The following is a 17,788-nucleotide window of genomic DNA, read 5'->3' on the forward strand; positions in this document are numbered from 1 at the left end:
GATTTAGTACACACGTCCAGCAAGCAGTTGGTGGTGCGCCACAACTTTAAATGAACACAGTTAATTTAAGAACGTAGATTTTTTGTTTTGGCCTTATGTCCACACGCGAATGTAGTTTTTTTGTCCTTAAAAACTAAGCGTGACTACATTCGTGGGTGTAATAATAACGTCATTTAATTACAGTGTTCCTACAATGTGGTTCACCTTTCGTGAGTTCTCTGTTTCGCATATTTTTTATGTGCAATTTTGCTTTTTTTTACCAGCATATGAACGTGCATTGTGTTCTGCGGTTTTGTGGTGTATTACAGCAATCTATTGGTGCTCTGTTGTATGTCTTATTGTATTTACTACTGCTGCCAGTAGAGGGTGTTGTATACTCATGTTCATCTCAAGGTGTTTATGTACCTGTACAGTATGTTGGGAACCCACAGTAGACAATAGCCGGGTAAATATAGAGCCACAACAGTCCTCATTGGCTAAGGGAAAACCCGGCCATTGTGTTCTGCGTCCTGATTGGCTGCAGACCTTGTCAATCAATCTCCTTCCTGTCGATACTAACAAACTAACTAACCGCGTGAGCTGCTTGCTAACCTCCAATAAACAATAGAAGAAGAAGCAGCTAACCGGATTAATGAATCTTCCGTTCAAGGAGCAGGACCAGGAGGAGGCCGACGGCAGGAGCAATATGTTTTAACAAGGTCACAAAAATGCTACAGCTGAACTGCGGCAGCGAGTGTCCAACCTAGTAGATTGATAATTAAAATTTAAAAGAAATTTGAACACTGAGTGTTTAAAATTTAAGAAATTCTTAATGCCTGTCTAAAAGTGTATAAAGTGTATTGTGAGGGGTTTTCTAGCATTAAAACATATATAACTAAACTAAGTCGGCTACTTTGTGGATTTCGCTTATTGCGGGCTATTCTGAGAACCTATCCCCGGTGTTAAACAAGGGAACACTGTAATGTGATTGCTCGTTTTGCAAGTCATTGGTAACGGCCACCACCGTCTGCGCTAGAAATAATCAAAATGACTTGAAATAAGACTGGAAATAATCCACAGATCTGGAAAATTGCAGTAATAGAGCAGAATAGAAGTGATGGACAAGCAAACGGGCCTCAGCATGAATACTCAAGAGTGAGCGCAGGCCAGGAGGGTGACTCACACCCAAATTCAGCACGGTACCAACGGCCTTAAAATTAGGATTGTCACAAAAAAAGGCAAAGGTAAAGAGTGTGAGGTAAATATTGGTTTTAATTAACAAACATCAGTCAAGGAACTGACATTAGTCTGTGGGTAGAGGCGGAATCGATAAAGCACAATGCACACGTGTAGAGGTGGGGGACATATTTATCTGTTACACAAGGCGCCCCTGTACAGTTGGAGCAGGAGATTCTATATAACATACAGATCAGGATCCAAGTCTACGGTACAAAAACTTAGCAGCAATATGTTAAAACACTGGAGACCAAGGGGCTAACAAAGTAGTTTCGTTTAGAAAAAGTCACAGTATCCTTTAAGCATAACTTTGTTAAAAAGGTAAAAACAGTTCTAGGCATCCTCTAGGGTCAATGCTACTCACAAGATTTTGTCTTTTGTATACTCTAATATAAAGACCTTCTGGTAATAGCACAGTACAACCTCTCAGGAAACGTGACAAAAATATACACCATCCTCACGTCACATTTGCAGATTAAAATGTAACTAAGGTCTGTGGCAAGCACAAAAAACAAAACTCTTCAACCAAAATAAAGGACGCCATCATGTTAGTTCAGCTATCTTGACAGATTATGCCTTTTTAATACAAAAATACAGACAAATATAAATTAATATATATTAAAAGAATCAGCTTGATACATGGGGGAGGACCTACTTAATAAGTACAGGTATTTATGATACAATAAATACTCATGACTGGGGAGTATAGTGTATTGACCCTGGCAGGTAACATATAATAAGTCTTCTACGGGTGAGAGTGTTGTTCAGTAGCTATTTGAAATACTACGAGGATTGTGTAGTCAGTCTCTTCAGCGCAGTGGGGGGGGGGGTCATCGTCGCCTGAACTCTCCGCTGTTGAGACGCAGCTCCTCTTAGTGGTGAATCTGTGCTACTACCATTTAAGGGTACGCTTACGACACAACTCACAGAAAAGGACGCTTGGGATGGATGCCTGTGGCCTGCGGAACCTCCTGGGAAGAAACATCGGAGTCATCATGACCAAGAAAAGGATGCGAGGAAAAAGTCAACTCTTTTTTTTGTCCTTTTCTCCACTTGGTAATAAAAAATAAGTCTTGTACTTTACAATTCAACATCTCCACGAGGAAGCATTGATCATCAGTCCAGCACTGACAAGGAAAGAAACTCTGCTGTTTCTTTTTTCTGTTTTTTTCTTCTTTTTTAAAGGGTTTTTAAAAAACGGTTGGAGGGTTTTGTCAGGATCTCAAAAGGAAGAGGGGGAGCTGGTAAGGTGGGCAGGTACACAAAACACATCTTGCAAGGAGAAAGTCTTTTTTTGTGTTTTCTTTTTCTTTTTTTTATGATGAACACTTTGTACAGCCACACTTGACAACCTTCTCCACTTCCTGGACAAAAGAGGAGCCGTCGGTGCACTGGAAGGTGTATTTCCGGCGTTTGCTGCGGAGGGGGATGCAGCAGGTGCCTTGTCCCTCTGCTGCCCCCGGGCAGCTGCCCCTACACACTAGACGGGAGACCTTCTCCTGGGTTTGGCACGCCGCGTAGCCTTGCTGTCTCTGGTAGACATCTCGGACCCGTTCCCCTCTGCAGGCCACCTCTGCGGGAGTGAATGGGGGTGGGGTGGACATATAGGTCATCCGCTTTGTCAAGCGAAACAATTATAGTGGAAAAAATAAGTATTTCATGATTTTGTTAGTTGGCCCCCTTACAGAGATATGAACAGTCCAGAATATTTATGGTTGCTTTATTTTAATGTAAAAACATTTAAAAAAAGTTTTCAATGAATTTGTATTTGTTTGAGTGAAATAAGTATTTGATCCCAGAGCAAAACACGGAATACTACAGTGGTTCCCAAACTTTTCACAGTCACGTACCCCTAAACCACACAATGAGACATCTTTGATATATTATTAAATATATTATGACAATATATTTAAAGAAATCATGTATCTTATACGTGACGGTGAAAAGTTTGGGAACCACTGCCCTCTGGCAAGCGACGTACCTTTAGGGGTATGCGTACCCCACTTTGGGAACCTAGGGATTAGTACATGTTGGGGAAACCCTTGTTGGCAAGCACAGAGGTCGGCTGTAGGGATGGTGGTGTTGGGCTCATGTTCACGCATTACACGCCGAGTAAAGTTGATACCAAAGAGCTCAATTTTGGTCTCATCCGACATCACATTGTCCGAGGCCTCATCTGAATCATTCAGATGTCCAATGGAAAACCTCAGACTGGCCTGTATATGTGTCTTCTTCAGCAGGGGGCCCTTGCGTACACTGGTGACTGTGTTCCCAACTGCCTTGAGATCATTAACCATCTCCTTCCTTGTCATTCTGGGCTGATCCCTCACCTTTCTCAAGATCATCCTTTCCACGAGGTGAAATACTGCATGGAGTTCCAGAGTGAGGGCGATTGACTGTTATCTTGTATTCTCACGCAGCTGGACTGTTAAGGTTGTCTTAGAAGACGTTTCGCCTCTCATCCGAGCAGACTTCATCACTTCGTCAACTCAAAGACTAGGTAGTACAGCTCTAGTCAGACTAGCTAAGACCGCTCTAGTCCGAGGGGTTGGTGCAGAGTTTTTGTCCTTTAGGGTAGAGGCATGCCAGGACAAGAACAGTTTGACGCTTTTGTGCCGCAAACCGACAGTTGTTAAGGTACACTGAATGGAGTGGGGCCTTTGCCAGCCAACAACAGTGGTTTGGGTGGAATCATCCTCATTAGATTCCGCTCTTCTGAGACAACCTGAACAGTCCACTAACAGTCCAGTTGCGATGGATCAGTGTGCTGAGAATACAATGGCCTGGATGAATGAGAATATTCACAGGGATGTTCAATTCCCAATTAAAGCGGAACAGTGGTCTCATTCTAATCAAGGTACATGCTGATGGTCTTTCAGTCCATTTCATTCTTCTGGAGGTTTTGTCCATGTTGGTGGAGAGGTTTGAATGGAAGACACAGTTTGTGTGTCAGGTGTCTTTTATCGACATTGCGAGTTGAGCTCAGGAGCATTTTCCTAAAGGGAATGGACTCATCTGTATGCTTCATTATTCATAACCAGTCTGTGGGGATCAGAGTGTTAATATGTTAATAGGAGGCCAAATTCTTACTTCCCTTAATCAAATCCAAATTAATTCATAACCGTAATTTGCCATAACTGTTATCTTTCCTGGATTGTTGTACATTCTACCAGAAAAGTTCTGGACTGTTCATCTCTTTGTCAGTGGCCAAGCTCACCTAATATTTATTTATATGTCAAAATGGGATTTTAAATGTGTAGAACAGTTTCTAGGCACTGTTACAGACAAGGAAGCATGAACAATGAAAGACAAAGATCCATGAGGGTTGATAAAGAATGACAGACTTACCCACAACATGGACAAATGTATTGAGACACACTAATACAAATAAATTAATTTCTCAATTCTGTGCTTCCAACAGTTTGAGGAAGGCCCTTTTCTGTTCCCACTGCAAAAAGCAAGCTCCATAAAGGCATGCTTGGATGAGTATGGTGTGCAAGAACTTGAAAGCCCTGAGCTCAACCCCATCAAGCACCTTCTCAGCTCACAAGCTGACCAACCCCCCCCTCCAAGAAAAACCACAGACACACTGCAAGATTGTTTGAAAAATCTTCACGGAAAAGTGGAAATGGCACTGCCGACTCCCCATTCTTGCGTATGTGATGAAGACGCTCGTATCTTGTTCCGCGACGGAGCGCCGCGGCCATCTTGTTTACGTGTGTTCCACAGTGGGAGAAGATGCGAGCGTCTTTTTCGGGGGGGTTAAAAATATATTTGCATCAATAAGGTAATAAGTCAACTGAATGACACGCTCACTGTTTGAAATAAAGAATGAAGAAAAGGCATTGGACGGTGGGTTGCATGAGCTACATTTGAGAAGAACAAAAGGTCTGACCATGTCATCTCACCTGAGTGACCCCTCGTGTGGGATTAAGAGGAAGCTCGGGTGAGGCTGAGTTGGAGAAGCAAGGTATCGCAAGAAGTGTTAATGCAAACAACAACGTTAGAAAGACAAGCCAAGCAGACTATTAGAAGAATAACATCTCACGATTACATTCCAAATCTAGAGATTAGTTAATGAAAAGCCATTTTAGTCTCCACACACAGATAAACCCTCATTCTGTGTGTTACCTTTATCGCAAGCCTCTCCGGTGTATCCACTGTTACACTCGCAGTACGCTTTGCCCAGGCCTGACACTCTGCATTTGCCATGTTTGCAGTCAGACAGGCTGCAGGGGTTGACTGCTTCCTGGTCCTGCTCGTCACAGAGGACGCCGCTAAAGCCGGACTGGCAGCGGCAGGAGTAAGAGTAGGAGTTGATTGCCAGGCAGGTACCGTGAATACACCTGGACATGGAGATAAAACATAGTTAACAAAGAATGGCAAAAAGCCTAAACTGTGAAAAACAAGAGATTCAAGAGAGTTTTATTGTCATGTGCATGGTAAAACAGCAGTTATACCATGCAATGAAAATCTTATTCTGTTCATTCTCCCAAGAAAAGAAAGAAAACACAAGAAAGAATAAGAACATAAGAAACATAAACACATAAACATATATACCAATAAATTAAGCAACAAAAACAGAAGAGACATTAATACAAATAAATAATACAAATAAATAAATAAAGTGCTATGAGTGTGTGCTTGTGTTGCGTGCGGCGTGTGTGAGTGCTTCGTTGAGAAGCCTGATGGCCTGTGGGTAAAAGCTGTTTGCCAGCCTTGTGGTCCTGGACTTCAGACTCCTGTAGCGTCTGCCTGACGGTAGGAGTGTGAATAATGAGTGTTGTGGATGTGTGCTGTCCTTGATGAGGTTGTGTGTTCTGCGTAGGACTCTAGATTAGTACAGTAGTCAAGTACAAGTACAGTCATCCCTTGCCACATTGAAGTTCAAACGTCACGGCTTTACTCTATGACGGTTTTTGAAACATATATTAATTAATTCATCATGCTGTTGCATATTTAAGCAAATTGTATTGATTTCCTGCCTAAATTAAGCATAAAACTACAATTAAAATATAAGACATTAAGAAGACAATTCAAATTGTGACTGTAGTATTCTACATTGGTCACTAGGTGTCAATAAGTGTTCGGGGAGACAAGCGCCAGACTTTTTTGCCGGAACAACAGGCTTTTATTTGATTAGTTTTATATTACTTATTACTTAAAATTATCTCACAGCTTGCAGACCAATAATTATTTATTAATAATGATTAATAATAATAATAATAATAATAATAATAATAATAATAATAATAATAATAATAATACAGCCTACAGTTACAGCCATAACCCACAACAAGCTAAAATGCAACCGCTGAAGTCACTTTTTGTCCACCACCCATTCTGCTCCCCAACTAGCACCAGAACACATTTACTGCAACACACGAGCACACATTTTATTTGTCTCAAATGGCTTATTTCCTCTGATTATATCCACTTTAATGGGTAAAAGAGTGTAAACGTGACTATATGGGTGTTATTTCATGTCTAAAGAGCTCTAGTAATGTTAAAAAAATGTATTTATAAAATTGTAAACAGGTTTTCTGTGCTATAAAAAAAACATTACAAATAAGGAGTCCTACTAATTCACTTATCACGGTCGGGTCTTGAACCAATTAACTGAGATAAACAAGGTATTACTTTGCTTGGTTGTCGATCTTTAAAGACTACTTCCTGGTTCCTGTTAATGACGCAAGACATTAACAGGACAAGACATTACATGCAGTGTGGAGTGGCGACAGTTTCATTGAGTCCAGATGGAAAAATAAATCCCTATAGCTCACATACTGAGGCATCTATTAAGGGTAAGGAGTTTATGTGGATAGTTAATTTATTTATACAGACACATTTTTATCATTTTAATAAATAAATTCAATGATTTTAATTTAATTATTTTGTAATATGGCCCGCACGGTGACCTAGTGGTTAGAATATTGGCCACACAGTCAGGAGATCAAGAAAATCTGGGTTCAAACGTCCGTTTGGGCATCTCTGTGTGGAGTTTGCATGTTCTCCCCGTGCGAGTGTACTTCGGGTACTTCGATTTCCTCCCACATTCCAAAGATATGCATGTTAGGTTAATTGGTGACTCTAAATTGTCGAAATGTGAGTGTGAATAATTGTATCTCTATATGTGCCATGCGATTGGCTTAAGACCAGTTCAGGGTGTACCCCGCCTCTCACCCAAAGTCAGCTGGGATAGGCTCCAGCATACCCCCGCTACCCTAGTGACAACAAGCGGCATAGAACGTGGATGGATATTTTTTTTTCCACAAATAAATAATGATGCTTGCTTAAAATAGTATATTTTACATTTATGTCAAGTGAAACTGGTCTTTGAAACAAAATAAAATGACTATTAAAGTTGTCCCTTGAAACTTCAAGTTTGAATTTCACGGCTTCACTCTTTTTCAAAATAAATTAACTAATTATTGCTGTTTCGTGGTTGAATATGGCCCAAAAAATGCATATTTAAGCAAATATTACAGAGAACGCAGACATGATATCACTAGGTGCCGTTAATGTTACTGTAGTGACAAGTGTAATGTGTAGTTCTGAGCTGAGCTGGCTTTTAGGAAATAATATTGTAGAAGAAGAGAACTAGGAAGTGCCCTGTGTCTACTTCAAATAAAAAGGCTGACAAATTTACAGCCATCTTGATGTGGCGTCATTCAGTCGCCTTTATGAGACAACAGCCACCGCACAAAGTACGCTGTCTAGAAAAACAACAAGGAACTCTACCAATCCTAACGTGTGAGTATATTATGTCTTATTTATGTCTAATATGTCTTATTTTCTGTCATTATGTCTACTACACTGGGTGATACAAGTATAAAGGTGACTATAGGGTTGTTATTTCCTGTCTAGAGGGCTCTAATAATGTTAAAACCAGTATTTAGAAGTTCTTAAACAGTTTTTCTTTGCTCTGATTACAAAAGTATTCCATTTATAAATAAGGAATCCTACTTTGCAGGAAATTCACTTATCACGATTGGGTCTGGAACCAATTAACCGCGATAAACAAGGGATTACTGTAAAGAGAAAATGAAGACAAGTGGCAAGAATGTAGGCAGGCTGTACAGAGGCAGACTGGGCAGAAATAATCTAAAGGTGCAGAGCTACTTGGATCATAAAAATGGATGCACACAAAATTGTGGATTCAGCACACAGTTGAAGATAATCACGTAACATAAGATCAACTTTACTATTGTGCTGTATTAAATGAGCTCCCTCGTTTACAACACCTGAGCTCTCAAAGAGAGCTTACCCGGTGAGACTCCACCCTTTGATTCATCTGAGAGACTGTTTTGCCTTGGTAGGTGCTGATGTTTTGGGTAGCAACAGGGTTCAAATTGGTTTACTAACACAACACAAGTGTCACTGAACTGATGTAATTCCAGTAAACACCTTCCAAAGGGGAATGTCTGTTCGGGATGAGGTGTTTATTTGTTTCAAGTGGATGACGTGTTTATTTGTTTCAAGTGGGTGACACACCTAGGTGTCTATTTGGGGAAGTACAGTATGCAAATTATCATCACACTAAACCACTTGCATAACTCACTTGTTGCCATCACAGGGGTTATTTACTTGCTGGTCACAGACCGTTCCTGTCCAGCCGGGGTGGCAGGTACAGGTAAAGCCCCGATGCCCCGTCGGGTGGCAGTCCCCCTGGATGCAGGCGCCTCTCTGGCAGGGCTGGCAGCCCGGCTCCACCCCTTGGCCCAGCCACTGCTGAGTGGTGCTCTGTGCTGCCGCAGCTCCTGCAGCACCAGACCCCAACCCTGCTCCAAGGTCCTGGAGCTTCCCGTTGATGTACAGGTTACGCAGACAGCCGTGGAAGCTGGTTCCGTTTCGTCCGCTTGAGCTGTGCTGCAAGGCAGATAGACCCCCGGATGCTGAGGCACGGTCTGGCATACCTGGAAACATCATTCAAAAATACATCAAGTGTGGTTTCAGACTATAATAACTACTATACAGACTATAATAATCAGACTTTCAGATACAGTATCACACAAAAGTCAGTGCAGTGCATCCCAGCATATTAGCGATTCAGCATTTGTGTTGAAATGCCTTTAGTGTGTGAGGCATATTTAGGGCTTAAACCTGGATTGTGTTTTATGCATTGAGCTTGATAGCTGCGGTTCATTTACATTAACATGAATTCCAACATAATAAGCCACCTTCAAGATGGCAAGTACCTTGCTGAGGAAGCTGAAAGTGAAGGTGATGGAGTAGTCAAGTATGTACCCAATCCATGTAGATATGCTGAGACGTTTTTTATATTTAACAAACAAACAGCCTCTAGCTCAGCTTTGTGTTATCGGTGACAAAACGTATATATGAACTTTTTCTTTTTACATTCCATTCCATTGCTCATTTTTCCTTTCTGCTTTCTTCTAATATAATATTGTAATATTGTAACATTATGTCTATATTCTCATAATATTTTGACTTTATTATCGGAACATTATAACTTTTACCCAACCTAATTTTCCTAAAATTGCAACTTTATGCTTTGCTTTGTTTCGCATTAAGGTACAACTTAAAAAAACAACAACACATTTTAGTCTTTAATATTTCAACTTTATGCCATTTTTTCTCTTATTATTATGACTTTATATTTTGTCGTTACTCTTGTAAAATTACTGCATTTTTTCAATTTTTATTGTTGTCGTTTTTTTTTTTTTTTTTTTTTTAAGTTGTGTTGTTTCATCAAATTTTTAGAATGTGGTGAGGGACAAAAAAAAAAACAGCCACGGGCTGTAAATGGTACCCAAGCCGCACTTTGGACACCACTGCTGTAGTACATATTAGCCTTGTTTTAAGATGACTGCTCACTGCACATCGTTCTTACCTCCCAGGTAAAGTGGGGAGTCTATGTTGAGTGTGGACTGTTTGCTGATGGAGTTGATGGATTTGGGTGCCCCACCATCGATAGACAGTGACAGAGTCTGATCTGATGCTATCAACTCCACTGCATGGAAAGTGCCATCGTTCACCGTCTCCACACTGAGGGACATACACAGCGGTTACATCTATCAAAGCTAGCTGTGCCAGTGAGACTACGTTGTGGTGTTTATGTACCTGTATATTGCAGAAGGAGGGTAGGACCCGGTATCATAGCTGACGCGAAGGCGTCCCCTGTAAAGCTCCATAGCAATGTGATCATTATCGCCCTTGTACAATAACACACCGCTGTCCTCATCTGTAGCAATCTGAAAACACAGCAGCATGTGTATGAGACTCTATGAGAAGTCATTACCAGATGTTTACAATAAAGATGAACATAATCCAACCCCACACCTGGAGGCTTATGTTTGTCTGTGGGGTGATTAGAGTGGAGGGAAGCTGCAGGTAGGACTTGCGGTCAACAAAGTTGACACTGACGAGCGTCTCGCAGCGCTCCCCCTCGTAACCTTGAAGACATTGGCATCGGGGGTCTGTTCCCATGACGACGCACTGCGCCCCATTGAGGCAGTCGTGGTTGTCGCAAGGGCTGGTGCGAGGAAGGACCATAGGGGGGGACAAGTTGCAGAACAACCCACTGTAACACATACACAAGCAGTCATATTACATTGGATACATTTAAGAAGTACATGCTGAAGTGACACTAATCAGAGCTAAGGATGCCTAACACCCTTAAAGCGGCTTATAGTATTAATCTCAAGTATATGCCTGCAGACTACATCCTACACACATTCCACCATTTCATTTGCATTTCATTGAATTCGGAGTTGGGGAGGAAGGACTGTGATGATGTTGAGGTCTGGGCTCTGTTCTTCCTCACCAAACTCATCCAAACACATTTTTAAACCTTTCTTTGTGTACTAGTGAGAGAAACGGTCCTCCCTTTAACTGTTAACCAACAAAGTTGGATGCAGAATCGTCCAACAAGTCTTCTTAAGATGAAGAATTAAGATTTGTAGCAAACTAAGTTGAGCCCAGTGATTAAGAGGCATGTCTTAATACTTTTGTCCATGTTGTGTACAAAGTTAGGCATATTCAAGACCATACTAAACGCTGATTGCTGCTTCTAGTTATGAACACAAGGGGGGGCCCTTCTCCTCCATTCTGAAAAAAGGACAGGCCCACTTTGACAATAAAAATACTGTATAACTATATAAAATTATATTTTATCTGTTAGTCCAAAATAAACATGAATGCTCAAATACAACAAATGCAAACATACAACATATACACTGATATAAAAACTGATGACATACTAATAGCCTTTACAAAGATAATAATAATGTTCAGATATCCATTTAAAAATGTGGTTATTATTGTGGTTGTAGTTTGCTGTGGCGTAGAACCGTATTGCATCATACTGAGAGCTGTTTCTAATACTTTGGCCAGAATAGCAAACATACAAAGATTATGACAATAAAGTTGTAATATAACAAGAAGACAAATTGTACGCATTGTACTTTTATAAGAAAAAAGTTGTAATATTAAAAATTATAAAGTAACATAACAGTAAATACGTTGTTTACCCAAATATAAGATGACCCTCTTTATCAAGACCAGTTTTTGGAGAAATAAAAGACGAAAACAAATTAAATATCAGTGAAATAACTGGTTGACTGCAATAAAAAAAAGTATCATATATTTCTCAGCTGCTCAACAGTTGTTTGATGACTCTACTTCATTGATCACTACTATTTAAACATTAGCAACATAACACCTCCTATGTTGTTTGCTAAATTGCTAACAACCTTCGAGACACTTTTTTTCAGCGGGTCCCTGTGTCTCCAGGTGTGTGAGTTACAGGCAGAAAAGCTCTGATGCGCATGGGAGAGAAATCGTTGGACACGATGGGTCGTTGGTTTGCATGTATAAATCTCTTTACCCCGACTATAAGACGATCTGTCTTTTTTCAAGAAAAAAAATGGTCTTATATTCAGTACTTTTTCTCCTGTGCATACAATATTCATGCTATGCTATGAAATGAGTATGTGTTCCTCACCTGTATCCCTCTGGACAGACACAGGTGTATCCATTGACAGCATCAATGCATTGACCGCCATTCTGACACTTGTTTTCATCGCAGTCGTTATAATCCATCTCACAGTGCTCACCCACGTAGCCTGGAGTGCACTCACACCTATGATACATGCACACACACATTAGAGCTACTATTTATTTTTAGAATGAGACATCTACTCAAATCCAGTGGTAGAGGAACAAGACAGCACTGCTAACCATATCAATTATGGTATGTGTGTGTTTGCTGTCTGGCCCACTCACTTGTACCCCTGAGGGGTTAGAATGCACTTGGAGTCGTGCTGACACGGGTTCAATTCAGGAGCGCAGAAATCCAGTTTCTCTTCACATAGCTCCCCTGGGAACACACACAGAAAACATGCTTTCAGTTGGAACTACTCTGACAAGCCTGGAGATACAATGCCATGCATTTCTACTGCATGTGTGTATGTGTGTGTTGTTTGATGGATGACTCTCTTGTGGGAAGGACGGACACAGAGGTCTGATAAATGATCTCATCTGGGAATGCGATGCTCCTGATGATATTCCCAGGCGTATCCAGATGCTCCTCAGACTTTAAGGGAATAAAACAGAGTTCCTGACAGCCACGGTGGGGATAATTATAAACTCACTTGGGAATCCATCAGAGATATGTGTAGCTATGTGTGATATTTCTGCCTGTTTAGAACATTAAGTGAGTGTTTTATGGCGGTAGTTTGGAGAGATATTGTACAAGTAAACAACAAAACATTAACATAATTGTTGTAGAAAGGATCATTTTAGCCTGAGAGTGTGACCACTTTCTTACTTTTGGCCAGTGATGTTCAACTAAATTAATCTGGCGGACACATTTTTAGACCAGGTGGGTTGTGCTTTTAAGAATATTCTACAAAAAATGCTAGTCAAAGATCCTCTATATCAGTGACTCTCAACTGGTGGGTCTGAAAATGGGTGGGTCGCCGGTCTTGTCTGGCCAGAAAAAAATATATTGCGTTTTTATTTTGAAGGGGATTTTTTCTACAGCAGGGTGTCATCTATTGGTACTCCTTAAGGTGGTGAGGACACTTTGTAATTCTAGTATTTGATAACTGCCATGTTTGTAGTAGCCTACTGTACTGCCATTAAGATGTTGAATGTGTGAGGCCTATCTCTTGTTGAGCCTTAGAATGTGTAAGTATTTTATGCTTATTAATTATCAGCTGTTTAAGTGTCATGTACATCCTACTTGTCTATTTAATTGGCATATTTGGAGGTGCTTGAATTTGGCATGTAAAATTGCTAATGCTAATTGGGATTTTCAGTGTAAATGATCATTAAGTTAGTGAATTTGTTTGAATGCATTTCCTTTAAATGCATTTCGTTTATGTTGAATGTCACAGGGAAATGATTTGGTATCCTATGTAATTATCATTAATATGCTTTATTTCTGTATATTCAGTTTTAAATTGCTTCAAAGTAAAGGCTCTGAAATGGAACTCAACTGTAGTCTTTGAGAACTTGTTATCTGTCTGCTGTGGTAGTAAGTAGAGACCAAACTTTAGCCGGGGCAAAATAGGAAATCTTTACAGACACTTTTTGTTAAAATCATTTTGAGCTTGTGGATAAAACTTATTGTTCTTGAATTTTTTTTATTAAACTTGTTTTGTGCTGGTTACACGTTTTATTTTTGCAGTAATTCAGTTTCAAACTGCCCTGCATTTTCAATAAATATAAGATATTTGAGAAATATGAGTTGAAACTTTTCTGCAAGTTGAGTCGACTCATTAAGGGGTGACGGTGGGTCCTGCAACCAAACCAGTTGAGTACCACTGCTTTGTATGGTTTTGAAGATCTAATTTGAAGATCTACTTGAAAAGCGTGAGTCAAAGATGACAAGCTCAAGTTTTGAACTGAACTTGCGGGCTGGTTCGAGGGTCAGATTTTCCCCAAAAAATTTAGTGTTTGGGCTGGAATTGGGACATGAAAGTGGCAAAACTTTACAAATAAAAAAAGACACATAAAACTTTAATTTGGGCTTAACCTTAAGTATGAAAATGTGGAAGTGAGGGGCAGTAAAAATAACCACAAGAAAGTACATTGCAGTCCATTAATTATTAAAACCATTGCACTTTGGGAGAAATACACATTTAGACAGAAATAATATATGCGAATTAAACAGCAAGCATAAACAAAGTGAAACATTGAAGGCATACATTTTGAAGACAGTGCAGGAGCGTAACGTGCCTTAACGCAGTGGCTCTCAAACTTGTGGTACAAATACCACTGGTGATGCGTGAGCTCCTTCTAATAGTACTAAGAAACACCAGAGATTTTATTTTAAATTAAAAATCAAATGATATTACAGACATTTACATCACATGTAAAATAACTGTACAAATACAAATGTATTCACCAAGCACTCACTGATATTGAATTTGCTGAAATTAACGTTTAATTCATAATTCAATTCATAATTAGGCGACATAAGCTACATCTTCCAAGCTAAACCATCATGGGAAGCGCAGGTAGCAAAAACAGTGGTACTTGCAAAGAAGGATATTCCTGAGGTGGTAGTTGAAACGTTTGAGAACCGCTGCCTTAATGGAGATCTACTTAGCACAGTTAAACCGGGGGGTGAGGATGGAAGGAAGCATGGAGAGAGGGACAGCGGGAAGAAGCAACTAACCTCTCTCCACCTCATTGGTAGCGGCTGCCAACCACAGAAATGACGACGTATGGCGGAAAGCGGAGCGAGATGAGGAAAAAGACAGAAAGTACAGCGACACAGAAAGAGAACACCGCCACAGAGGTTAGCAGTCAGAGGTGATTAGCACAGCGCTAAAGCAGGCAAACAGGGCAGTGTTAGAATACGCCACTGATGTGACACGGGTTACCTGTGTATTCTGGTGAGCACATGCATGTGTAGTTGTTGATTCCATCCACACAAGTAGAGTTGTTCTCACAGTCATTGTCCTCACAGTCGTCAATGTTGAACTCGCAGGCGTCGCCCTCAAAGCCCTCGGGACACACACACCTGATAAACCACGCACAAGCACGCACGCACACAAGCAAGGATGAGCAAGTAGAGAAGACAAACCCCATAACCCCATATATAGACAGAATACAAAGTCCCTGGTGTCAATACATTTTGTATTTATAGTCCATTTTAGACATATTAATGCATGTGTGCAAAGGCGAATGTAAAGATCGTCGCACAATGAGACAAACAGACAACCATGCACCTGAACAATATCACAATAAAATCAAGACATGTCCTTTCAGTCAGTTTCTCAAAGGACTTGATTCTTGCCTCCATGATGAACACTTGGCATGCAATCACAGGTACGCAAAAAAGTACACAGAATGCATGTGTCAGCATCAACAGCATATTCCCAGTAGAGAGTCATTACTCTGCCTCAGCTCTGTAAGTACTATTATAACACAGGATGCTAGTATATTATGGGCCTCATAAAAAGCTCTCATGCAGCATGGATGCATTAATATCTCATTTTGTTGTCAACACTATGAATATTGCACCATCACGCCATAGAGGGAAAAGTAACCAGATGTAAAGAGACAGATATTTTCATTTAAAATGGAAAAAATAGTGAGAAGAGATGAAAGGAGCGAGAGGAAATGTGATTTCCATGCAGTTTAATTGTCCGCGTAGGTGGTTCATTCCCTCTTGGAGACATCCACCTCCTGCTAATATTAAACAGACCGATGAAGAGAAGCAGGCCCTCGCAGCAGGGTTGTCTACATGACAACTGTGCAAAACATTCAATTTGCACACACGGTATTAATAACTAGACACCTTGCACTCCTCCACCTTCACTCCGCTTGAGGATGCCCCACGGGTGCTCGACTGGGTTCAGGTGTGGAGACATATTTGGCCACTCCATCACCTTCAGCGTCCTCAGCAAGACACTTGCCATCTTGGAGGTGTGTTTGGGCTCATTATCATGTTAGAAAACTGCCATGTGGCCCATGACTAGTGTAGAATATGACATATCCACAGCATCTTTGAATGCATCTTTTGAATGCATTATATTTGTATTTGACTTAATTTTGCAATTTTTATGCTTGAAAATGCTTTATTTAGGCAAAATAAACAGTATGTTAAATTTGCTTCAATATGGATATTTTTTTTACTAACAAAAGGCTGTATTCAACCACGAAAGGGCATGATTTATTCATTTATATATTTCTGAAAAAGAGTGAAGCTAAAAAATGATGAGGGACGACTGTACAGTATAGCCCAGTTTCATTTCTACAGCAATGTCTGCTGAAAAAATGTTTCCTAAATTATGAGGGGTGTACTATCTTTTGTGAGACACTTTTTTTTTTTTTTTTTTTTTACAGTTTACAAATCATCTTACCAAAAACTACTTCCTTCGCCTTCCTTTAGATGACAAGTTCCTCCATTCTGACAGGGATTACTGATGCAAGCATGGATGGGGTCCTCACAGTTCAGACCCTATAAGTGAGAGAAATTCAAACATACTGACTACTCAAATACTCAAAATGACACTCCCATTTGCATATTTTCGTGAAGATCAGGTCCCTGTATACCTTAAATCCATAGGGGCAGGTGCAGCGGTAGTAGTGCACGGGGTCATTGAAGCACGTGCCGTCATTCTTGCAAGGGTTGGACAGGCAGGGATCGCATTTAGCCTGGATGCTGATGTCTACTGGGCCTGTTTGATGAAAATACATCACACGGACCAAACATCGTAGACAGGATGAGATTGCATCGTTACAATCTCAGACAAGAATTGACGAGTTAGACTTCGACACACACACACACACACACACACACACTCAAGACAGCTGACTTGCACTGAACCGACTTTTTGCTTGGAGCAACAATACACAATAAGGGTCCAAACGAGGGAAGTGAAAGAGGAAAAAGAGCAGTCGGGGTTGATAAAACAAGGGAAAACTGGGTTGGGATAATGTAAAGGCACTGAGGGAGGAGCGATTTAGGAGGAATATGTGATGGGCTACTTTACCTGGCACCAGAAAACCACAAGGCCCCGGGACTTCTACAGTGCGTCAGTTAGATTAGGTTAAAAATAGGATTCAGTCATGTGATCATTGTCAAGGGTGATTCAGAAAAAGGTTAATTACTGAGATGTTACATTCAGGAGTATTTCACAATACCAAAATCATGCTTACAAGCAAATTTGTGGCAACTTGTGGTCTCCTCTTGGGAGTCCTTACTACATATGTTTACAACAATTTGGAATAATTGGAATATACAAAAATACACATTGCACAACCCCTACCCTAACTTCTTTTACACTTGTATGACGATTAAGAATAATAATAATTAATAATAATAAGATTGCAACGGTCTACACTTTACGTCTACACTTTACAAAAGTTATTCAGACAAGGTTAGAGTTCACATTCAGGAGTAGTTCACAAACCACAATCATGCTCACAAGCAAATTTGTGGCAACTAATAATCTCAAAATGACAAAGGGGTGTGTGCAGTGGTACCTCTGAAGTTACCCCATTGCTGCGCAATTCAGAAAAACAGATTTTTCTGGAAAAATATGCCACCAAAGTCGTACAAAAATTCATCAAAAAGTTACATACACAAGGG

The 17,788-nt window shown here is 40.4% G+C and overlaps 1 protein-coding gene across 8 annotated transcripts in view; it reads right to left on the bottom strand.

Moving 5' to 3' along the window:
• Positions 1–1,242: 1,242 nt before the first annotated feature.
• slit2 (slit homolog 2 (Drosophila)) overlaps positions 1,243–17,788 on the bottom strand; it is a 129,201-nt gene continuing 112,655 nt past the window's right edge. For 3 of the 8 annotated variants that reach the window (XM_054777983.1, XM_054777987.1, XM_054777985.1), the window contains 13 exons: positions 17,190–17,222; positions 16,750–16,874; positions 16,557–16,654; positions 15,072–15,211; positions 14,864–14,887; positions 12,463–12,556; positions 12,182–12,319; positions 10,519–10,759; positions 10,300–10,430; positions 10,070–10,224; positions 8,777–9,131; positions 5,347–5,561; positions 1,243–2,788 (listed from right to left, as the gene is read on the bottom strand). In XM_054777983.1, the coding sequence (XP_054633958.1) occupies positions 2,532–2,788; positions 5,347–5,561; positions 8,777–9,131; positions 10,070–10,224; positions 10,300–10,430; positions 10,519–10,759; positions 12,182–12,319; positions 12,463–12,556; positions 14,864–14,887; positions 15,072–15,211; positions 16,557–16,654; positions 16,750–16,874; positions 17,190–17,222 (2,006 nt within the window). In that variant the 3' untranslated portion in view covers positions 1,243–2,531. Of the gene's footprint in view, positions 2,789–5,123; positions 5,168–5,346; positions 5,562–8,776; positions 9,132–10,069; positions 10,225–10,299; positions 10,431–10,518; positions 10,760–12,181; positions 12,320–12,462; positions 12,557–14,863; positions 14,888–15,071; positions 15,212–16,556; positions 16,655–16,749; positions 16,875–17,189; positions 17,223–17,788 lie in introns of all 8 variants that reach the window. The other 5 variants (XM_054777988.1, XM_054777989.1, XM_054777990.1 and 2 more) reach the window with 4 other exon arrangements.

This window comes from Dunckerocampus dactyliophorus, chromosome 6 (assembly GCF_027744805.1).
Source record: "Dunckerocampus dactyliophorus isolate RoL2022-P2 chromosome 6, RoL_Ddac_1.1, whole genome shotgun sequence".
In the NCBI taxonomy this organism is placed as follows: Eukaryota; Metazoa; Chordata; class Actinopteri; order Syngnathiformes; family Syngnathidae; genus Dunckerocampus; species Dunckerocampus dactyliophorus.